The sequence below is a fragment of the Leptopilina boulardi genome, unplaced genomic scaffold (assembly GCF_019393585.1).
Source record: "Leptopilina boulardi isolate dan_hultmark-lab unplaced genomic scaffold, ZJU_Lbou_2.1 LbouV2_386, whole genome shotgun sequence".
In the NCBI taxonomy this organism is placed as follows: Eukaryota; Metazoa; Arthropoda; class Insecta; order Hymenoptera; family Figitidae; genus Leptopilina; species Leptopilina boulardi.
Window position 1 is genome coordinate 2,071,613 of NW_026137958.1, and position 10,211 is coordinate 2,081,823.

The following is a 10,211-nucleotide window of genomic DNA, read 5'->3' on the forward strand; positions in this document are numbered from 1 at the left end:
ATAATTATTTTTATTTATTTATTTATTTTAGAAAATGTATTTTATTTTAATTTTATTTTGTTAAATGTGAGTTTAGGTTGCGTTTTGATTTTAATGTTTGTATTTTACTATTTTTTTTTGAACTATATTTTGATAATTGTTTTTCAAATGTAAATCATTTAAAAGCGAATTGATTCGATACGTAATTGGCGCAAATAATTGAAATATTCACGTGTGTAAAAATTTAATGCTAACGAATTGATTTATTTTATTGCTATCGTTTGTGGTAAATTTTTTTTCATTTCTCAATTAGTTTCTTGCATTTGGAACTAAAATTTTTTTTTTAAATACAATATTTGTATTTTATTATTTTTAAAAGTAATAATTTTTTTTTGTAAATTGATTCGCTTAATATTCAATAATATTTGTAAAATTTATTTTTATCAACTTTATTTTTAACTGTTTGTAAAATTTAATGTATTTAAATTATTGTAAACATTAAATTTTGCAAATAATTAAACATAAAGTTGAAATTTTTTTTTGTAAAATTCAGTCATCTTTATATTTAGTTATTTGCAAAATTTAATGTAATGAAGGTAATGTAAACATTAAATTTTGCAAATAATTAAACATGAAGCTGATAAAAAAGGAAAATTTTTTTAATGTAAAATTTAATCATCTCTATGTTTAATTATTTGCAAAAATTAATGTAATTAAATTAATGTAAACATTAAATTTTGTAAATAACTAAACATAAAGTTAGTTAAATCGAATTTTTTTTTTAAATGATTTTTTTAATAATTTGTTTTATAATTGAATTTTATATTTTATTAGTCAATCAACAAAAGTGGAATCATCAATGTTCAATCGAGGAGTTTTGTTTGTTGTTTTTCTGTCAATTTTAATAAAAAGTGGTAAGATATAAATCTAGTAAAATTAAAAAAAAAATTGTTTCAAAACTCGATTTTTTCATTTGCTATTTTTTCTGTAGGGAAAATGTTAAAACCGATGACTAGAATATTTGGTGGCGAAGATACGAATCGAGGTGATTTACCTTATATGGCACTTGTAAAGCAATTAGTGAGAGGTGATATTTGCGGAGGTGCAATTATTAGTGAGAGACACATTTTGACTGGTGGCATGTGTGCAAAATATCACACAAGACCATTTGATCGTTCTATTGTAATTACTGGGACTGTTAGTTTAAATCATGGTGGAAAAGTTCATCGGATAATACACGCAATTGCTCATCCTCTATTTCATAAACATTATCCCGATAATATACGTTATGACATTGGAGTTGTAACCGTAAGTAATTAAACAAAATTTTGATTATTTTTAATTTTTTTTATTAATAATTATTTAAAACGTTTAGAAAGTTTAATTAATCAACATATTAATAATATAAACTTTATTGTAAAACAAATCAAAGTTACAATTTTATTATAAATTAAATATTTTAGATATTTAATTAAAAATTGTGGAAATTTAATTTTTTTTAAAATAAATAAATTTCAGGTGTGCGATGATATAAAATTTAATTTATTTCAAAGACCGATTAAATTGCCAACTGGTCCGGTAAAAGACGGCGAAGAAGCTATTATATCTGGCTGGGGTCATACGGAAACAGAAAAAAATCCCGATATTTTACAGAAGTTAGTCACAAAAGTTTACACACCAAAAACTTGTGCCAAAATGGCACAAACAAAATCTTTTTCAGACGGGAGTCGAATTTGCACCAAAAGTGAAAAAGGAAAAGGATTCTGTAACGTAAGTTTTTTTCCAATGAAAAAAAGAGACTAAAGAAAAACAAAATTATACAAATTTTAAAACTTTATCTTAAATTCTTGATTATATTATAAATGAAGCGATATTTACTTCATTTTATAATAATATAATTTCTATTTTTAATAATTTGATACGTAAATTATATTTATTATTAATATCTATTATTATTTTATTATTAATATTGTCATTATTATTATTGTTATTATTATTAATATCATTATCATTATTATTAAGTCATTTTAATTTTTTAATTAATTGAATTTATTTTTTTGAATTAAACAGTTATAATTTTTCAGTTTGACAATGGAAGTCCTTTGGTTGTTAATGGAGTAGTTGTTGGAATTGCTTCATTATTATTCGGTTGTGGAATTGGAGAAATTGATCAATATGCAAATGTTTATAGATGTATAAATTTTATTTCAGAGGAGATGAAAAGTGGCTGTTCAAAACCAAATCTTAATAGTTTTCTTGTTGAGAAAAATAATCATGATAATGATAATGATGATGATGATGATAATTATTTTAAACACGATAGTGATAATGACAATCGTAAATCAAATTTAAAAATAAATTGTAAAACATGTTTCGATGAATGTTGGGCTGAGGAAACTATACATGATTATAATTTTTATGTCTAAAGGTTTTTTTAAAATAATTCTTCTATTATTTTATTGTTTATTATTATTAATTTCAATTCTAATATAATAATATTAATAATAATAATAATGATAATAGTATAATATTAATAATAATAATAATAATAATAATAATAATAATAATAATAATAATAAGAGTAAATAATTATAGTAATGATAATAAATAGAAAAATAATAATTATTTTAATTTTACACACTTATTAAAGCACCAAATAAAATATAGCTATTTCCCATAAAACTATTTTAGAAAGTTCGGAAAATTCAACAATAAGTGTTTACTTTTTGAAAAAATTATAGTTTTCCTAGTGTAATTATATTTTTTTAAATATGAATTTCAAATATTGCTTTCATTTCGCGCCAAGAAGTTCAAAAATCGTTCTCGATTCTGATTAGCCTATACTGGATTGCTCCCCCACTCCTTCATGATAGACTTTCCCGCGAAATTTTGTCACTTCCCCTCCTGCGCTTCATAGTTGAAGAACGTTAAAATTTATCAATTCATTTGAGTTTTTTTTTCTATTTTATAGATATTATCAGAAACTGGAATTTGTATGGTAATTGTATATAAAGTCTTTAGAATTTATTCTAATGTTTAGGAAATTGTTATAATTTGTCTATTAATGAATTGTCGATTAAACAAATGACGCCATTGATTTTAGGGTTATAATTTATAATTATTTCATGTCAAGTAAGATTTTTCATATTTTATGTATTTTATTTTTCCAGGATTTTTCTAAATTTCCTCTATTTCGTATATATTTCTGATAATTTTCCCAATTATAATTATAACCTATGAAAATGAGAATCTTGATTCTCATTGATTATCTTTCTCAAAAATAATTTTATTTTCATTCTCAATTCCCGGCAGATTTTATTTGCTCCTCCCCCGCGGTTCTGAGGTTAATAACAAGTGTATTTATTTAATCGTCGCAAAGGTATTATATTTTTCACTGATTTGACTGAATAATTATTGCATCAGTTTATATAAAATATTTAAATGTGTTTAAATAGTATAATGGCGCACTCACACCTTTTTTGGCTGCCTGCCTGCCTGCAGGTTACCATGGCAACGCACGAGTGTGAGTGAGACAGAAAATTTGAATATTCAAATTTTTAAATTTTCTGTCGCACTCACTCTCATGCGTTGCCATGGTAACCTGCAGGCAGCCAAAAAGGTGTGAGAGCGCCTTAATGGAGGACAAAACGACGCTTTCAACTTTTTGAGGTTAATCTCAAAAGTCAAAATTAAAATTCGAATTTATTTTCCTTATTTAATTTATTGTTTATAGTGATTTGCAAGTAGTTGAATATCTTTTTGAAATCTATTTTCTGATTAGATAAAAATATTTGTTTCCGATTCATTTTAAATTGAAATGTGCAAAATATAAAAATGTGGAAATTTTAGTACACGTGTAAAACATCAATTTTGAAATTGTCCATCATTAGTCTTAAATATTTAGGAATATTTCTTTTTAATATTTCGACAAAATAATTATTTAATTATTTTAATATAATCAGTATATTCGGAAATATATTTCAAAAACAATATAAATAATTCCATATGAATAAATATATATTAAAAAAAAATTCCTGTAGTAAGTTGTAAAATTTAAGGTTATAAAATATTTCGCAAGTTTTTTTTGTGTTAAATAGTATTGTTTTAGCAATGGGAAAAGTAAAAAAAAAGTGAATGTTTATTAAGCTCTTGGAGTATTTCGCGAGTGTTTTTTGTGTTAAAAAGTATTATTTTTGCAGGTGAAAAAAGAAGAAAAGGGAAAGGTTATTAAACTCTTGGAGTATGTTCATCTGTACCAAAAAAAGAAAAAATTCCTGAATAGTATTTCAAATTTCTCGACTAGATGAATGATGAGATAAGGAGTTAAATTACTGGAAATTTTAAGGTTAGTCATTATTATTACCTACATTAATTAAATTTAAGAATAAATTAATTATATTGCTAAACTAAAATTTCTAATTTTTATTTTTTTTTGCATAACTATTTTTTTGACCCAATTATGGTATTCAAACCCCCTTCCCCTTCTTAAAAGCCCTATAAAAAACTGATTATGCATTTTCATTTATTTATTGCAAAAAAATGAACACTTTCTTTAAATCTTGATTTATTTTTAATTATTTAATTTAAATAATGTAAATAAATAATCATTTAATTTAAATAATGTAAATGTTTAATTATTTGATTAAAATAATTAAATTTTTTAAATGTTTGTATATTCAAAATTTAAAAAAATTTCTATTTAGTGAATTTTTAAATTTTAAATTAATATAGAACTCCTATTTGTCCAATCAAACATCCTGTAGAAACATTATCGCGCGAATTTTAAAATAAGCCAATCACGTAATTTTCGTGATAATTTTTGATTGGTTAATTTTAAAATTCCCGCTCAAATATTTCTAGCGGATGTTTTTATATGATAAAACCAGACAGTTTTTTCAAATGTAAAAAGATTTAAATTTAACTAAGTAGAAATTTTTATTAGATTAAAATAATGATAAATGAAAATTCGGTTAAATTAAATTTTTTTAATTAAATAATTATCAACTGTAAAATTTATATTAAAAGACAAAAAAGATTTTATTAAAATTTTTTTAAATGAATCTTAATTAACAAAAGAAACTAATAAATAAGAATAATTAAGGGAAGGTATCAGTGAATTTTTAACTCTGAAATTTTCGGTTTTTTAGGGTATAAATTTTATTTTTCAATCTTATTAAGTTTATAAAATAATGCTGAGTTATAAAAATTTAGAAAAAAATTTATTAATTAACAAATTTTGTAACAATACCTAAAATTAAAAAAAAAATTGAAATTTTAACTTTCTTACACAATTTTTAATATTTTAAAATTGATCTTCTTCTACAATTTAAAAATTTTTTTTATCGACAATTTTTTAAAAGTATTTTTTTATGATTTTGAACAATCAACGGGTATGGATTTTAAAAATTTGTCTTATTTACTATTATCAAATAAATATTTCCAAATAATTTTTATTTGTGTCAATTAAATGGTATATTTGTTTCAAATACAAAAAATTATTGGTTCAAATAAGTTTATTTAATTTAAATAAAAATTATTTGCTTCAAGTAAATATTTATTTGATTATAGTCGCAAGTAATCGATTATAATTATATATATTTGGTTCAAGTAAATATTTATTAGTTAATAGTCAAGTAATCGATTATTTGAATTAAAAATAAATTTTTGCCTAATAACAAGGAAAATTTCAATGGTCCCTCTCCTTAAATTTATTTACTGATAATTTAAAATTTTCTGAATGTGATAAGCTTTTATCAAGAGATGAAAAATTACGTTCACATATGAAGTTGATAGGGTAAAATCGATCCTTTACTTATACTGTAAAAAGGGAAAACAGATCTTGAAGTTGTTTTGCATACACGTGCGGCCCTGGTTGGGTGTCCTTTCATTATAGGTATAGGTATATAGGTATGAGAGAATTTCCACCCCTATACATATATACATATATATGTATGCGGGTACCACACATGTATATATATATACGTGCTCTCGCATTGAGTGTACATAAGGGTTGATAGTGCTCAGGCGAGTAAGCCACCCTTATGTGTAGGGCGTGGCCAAAGTCCACCAATCAGAGGACTCGAAATTCTCGAAAGCCCAAATCGAACCTAGTAAAAATTTTAGCGGTCGTGTCAAACGCCTGAGTGTAAAGGGATCAGTACGGTTGATCTCAGCTTACATTTTCCTTACTTTATACCCTCTTCGAATCTTACAGCGTTAAGCTTTTCTCGTGAGCAAACCAGATTCTTATAGTCTTCTTATAGATTTGCTACTCTTCTCATTTGAAAAAAAATCTCATAAATATACGTAGATCAACAATCGTAATCAATAATATGACATTTTTTTTTACTGAATCTACATTATTACTGATTTATGTTATTTAAATTATATTTAGTAATGAATAACAAATTTTAATCCAATAAAAAAAATTCAAAAACAAATTAAAAATATTGTCTGAATGTAAGACAAAATAATTTTAAGTTTTAAGATTTTATTTTTATATTAGTAAATTAGGAGAAAAAAATTTGAATATTAGATATATACTTATAGAAAAACAGTGAAAGGAAATTCTTACTTTAAGATGAGTCTTAAATTCAGCACTATTAATCAGCGTATAAATTAAATTCGCTTAAAAATGTTGGATCGTAAAATAATACTGTCTTTCTGTCTTAAAAGAAGATTTTCTTTTTACTGTTAATAGATAATAAAACAAATTACGTATTAAGCATATTTTCTAAATTTATATTAGAGGATGATGAATATTAATCTTGCGAGTCTTAATTTAAGAAGCCTTTGCCTTATTAAATTTAGTCTTAAAAATGTTGCAATTTAAAATAAGACTTAACTTTTTTATAAAAATGAAATTTTCTTTTTACTTTATACAACACAGTAAAAAGTAAATTTTCTATAAGATAAATGTAAAATTAAGTTACTTTGAAATTAAGGTCTTAATTTTCAAGATTTAAAATGAGTCTTAAAAATGTCTTAAAATAACATGCAACTGAAAATAAATTTTATTTTCCTTGAAATAATCATAATATAATTAAAGTTAATTTTACATGCTGATCAATATGTAAAATAAAATTATAAATTCAACAAATGCTGACGTCTTAAAAATGTTGCCAATGAAAATAAGATTCATTTTCTGTCTTAAAATAAAATTTTTACTGCTCTCTAAATTTGAATCAGTGAGATTTTACTAATAAAAAAAGTAAGAATTTAGTAACTCAATCACTTTAGTAAAAAAAATTTTACCCTGAAATTCAGTCATATTTCGCTGAAAATTAGTAGAATTCTACTTTACAGATTGAAGCAATTAGATCTGTATTACCGATTAATATGATAATGTAGATTTTTTAAAAAAAGTAATAAATCGACTGATTTTCAGTAAAATGTGATTTAATTTCAGTAAAAATGGCACTGAAGTGATTCAGTTGCTAAATTTTAGCTATTTTATTAGTAATTAAATCTCTCTGATTCAAATTTAGAGTGTGTGGTACAATAAATTTCACAGAAAATTGTATGTATAAGTCAAATTTTCAAGATTTTTGTGTTATTCGTTTACTTTAGGTTTAGTCTTGATGCCACACTTGTTTTTGTCAAATTTGGAAATAAAATTTTTAAAGCTTTCTATATTACCGACCAGTTAAAGATTTAACTACATGTTAGTACAGCGCTGACAGTATTTTAATTTTTCAGATTCTTTCCTATGGCTTGTGGTGTCACGTATCCTTCAAAAGATAAGGGCGAAAGGAAAAAAGGATATCTTATCTGGAAGGACACAGAATTCTTCATATTCAGACTTTTTAGAACTCGGTCTATTTTTACGGTTATTTTTCACATTTTCTGAATGGAAATTTAACTTGAAAGTAGGGATCTCCGAGGGCTATTTAGTTTGAAAGAAAATCTCCTTGAAAGTTGAAAATTCGTCATTAAGGTAGGAAATATATCAATTTATTGGAAAAATTTTATTACAAAAAATTTAGTTGTCTTTTTTGACGTGTCAACGTCTTACTCCGAGGTAATCAAGTATATTTGAATCAAATAAATTTTTTTTCACTGTGTTTAAGTACAAAATAAATACTAAATAAAAATCATATAAAATATATTTTAATTAATTAAAAAGACGTTATCGCGATCAAAATTCTCCGTCCGTGTAATGAATACATACCCCGCTAGTAAAATTGAAAAAAAATCTGTTAGCGATTGTCTTTTGAAGGTGGAACGCTTTGAAATAGAATGCCCCAATTATAAAAGTTTTATTTACTTTATTCATTATAAAAGTATAGTTATATACATAAAATGAAAAATTCGATAAAGAAAAAAGTGGAATGTGTCGAACTCAAGAATTCATCGTTAATATAGTTTTGATTTGAACATTAATTATTCGAGTAATTTTCAGTGCTTGAGGCGGAACGAGTTGAGAGGGTTTGCGGGGGTGTGTTTAATAGCCCTAGTGTTACCTCGGAGGCCTTTCGCCATTAAGAATCCCACAAGACCATCCTTTCGACCCTCTTGGCGCCTCACCTCTCTTACTTTATATATATATATATATATATATATATACACCGAAATTCTCGCAACCGCCATCTCTAACCCCTTTCATTCCTTTCACCCCCGTAAACCACCCCTTTGCGTCTCTCACTCCTTTTTGGGTTCCGACATATTACACTCTGCTGCGGTGCTACGTGAATATAGTACATAGTGCTCATGTACTTCGTATAACTGTACATTACGTAGGTACCTATCCCGGTACACTAAAATCATTAGAAACACGTGTGCAACTCAAGGCGCAGAATCCCGACGTGCCATTAGAGCTTAGATATAGTCCTGCCCGGAAATCAATATCAAAACATGCCTACAGGTATATACATATATGTGAGTGTGAGTCGAAGCTAGAGATGTCCCTCAAAAGTGGGTGGTAGAATTTCATTATATTATATATATATATGCCGTATACGGTATTCCATGTCAAAAATTCTGGGATAGCATTCTTTTAAAAGTAAACAAGAATGGAAATTTTATATTCTTGTAATTAAGAATACAGTCGAACCTGCGTTGTTGTACTCAATTTTGCTGTTCAAAGTAAAAATCAGTAAGTCGCTTTTTCGATAAGTTTGAAAGTCGATAGAACTGGCGAAACGATTTTCACCCTTATGGAAAAGCGACTTTTTACCCTGGACAGCAGAATTCTCGCTTATCGAGGTTCGACTGTATCTAAAAATGTTGCATCTTGAAATAAGACCTTCTTTCTGCATTAAAATATTCGTGACTTATTTTAAGGGTGAAAAAATTGAATTCTTATTTTACTAAAGAAAGTTTCATTTTAAGGCAAAAAGAGGTTGTCTTAATTTAAGACGCAACATTTTTAAGACAGTCTTTGCAGAATTTAGGATTTTATGGTTAGCAGTGCTGAATTTCTTTGCTTTTTATTACCCCCCTGAAAAAAACAAATTTAGGCTTTTATGATACATGAGAAATTCGTTTAAGGAAAAAAAAAATCTAAACCGCAACTGATACTCTTTGCACAAAGTTTAAAAGAGATTTAGAGAAGTAGGAAATCCACATAATCTTCGCACATCTACTTTGCCCAAATTATGTTGCCCTTCTTTATACCGCGAGGCTCATCATATATATATACTATATATATGCGGGGAAAAAAAGTTGCTCAAAGGAAAAATGCTTTTCCTCTCTTTCTCTCTGCCTATATACTGCTTAAAATTCATAAGACGCTCTGTTTACTTACTAAAGATACGCGGCTTGCCCAACCTGTCTTGACTCCTCTACCCCATTACCTTTACTTTACCCTCAGCCTTTACCTCCTCATACCACCCTTTTCGCGGCACACCCATTCCTTTCGCGTCGTCCTGTGGACCATTCCACCTTTCTTATATACACGACTTTCGCGACAAGTCGCAGTCGTGCTTTATCGCGCAAAATAAAATTATTGGTTGCACTTTTCTTTCGGTGTTGCTTTTCTTATACATATATATATATAGTCGCGCTCTCTTCTCTATATATCCCTCTATATATTCTTTCTTCTGAATCTTTTGTCGTCATCTTTGTTCCGCACTCGAACGATCTTTGGCAGAATCTTGAGATTTTAAGTATAGATTCTCATGATGATGACGACCAATTCAGACACGTAGACATATCTATATATATTGGCTTGTTAATTCCAACTTTATATACTATATATATACACAGTAACATCTTTTCTATCGAGCGCTAAT

General features: G+C 26.2%; 1 protein-coding gene across 1 annotated transcript; it reads left to right on the plus strand.

The window, feature by feature from the left end:
• The first annotated feature begins 818 nt into the window (after positions 1-818).
• On the plus strand, positions 819-2,405 carry LOC127288416 (chymotrypsin-1-like). The gene is made up of 4 exons (XM_051315833.1): positions 819-893; positions 971-1,287; positions 1,498-1,749; positions 2,064-2,405. The coding sequence occupies exons 1-4, from the start codon at positions 839-841 to the stop codon at positions 2,403-2,405; spliced, it is 966 nt and encodes a 321-aa protein (XP_051171790.1). The 5' UTR covers positions 819-838.
• The last annotated feature ends 7,806 nt before the right edge of the window (positions 2,406-10,211 follow it).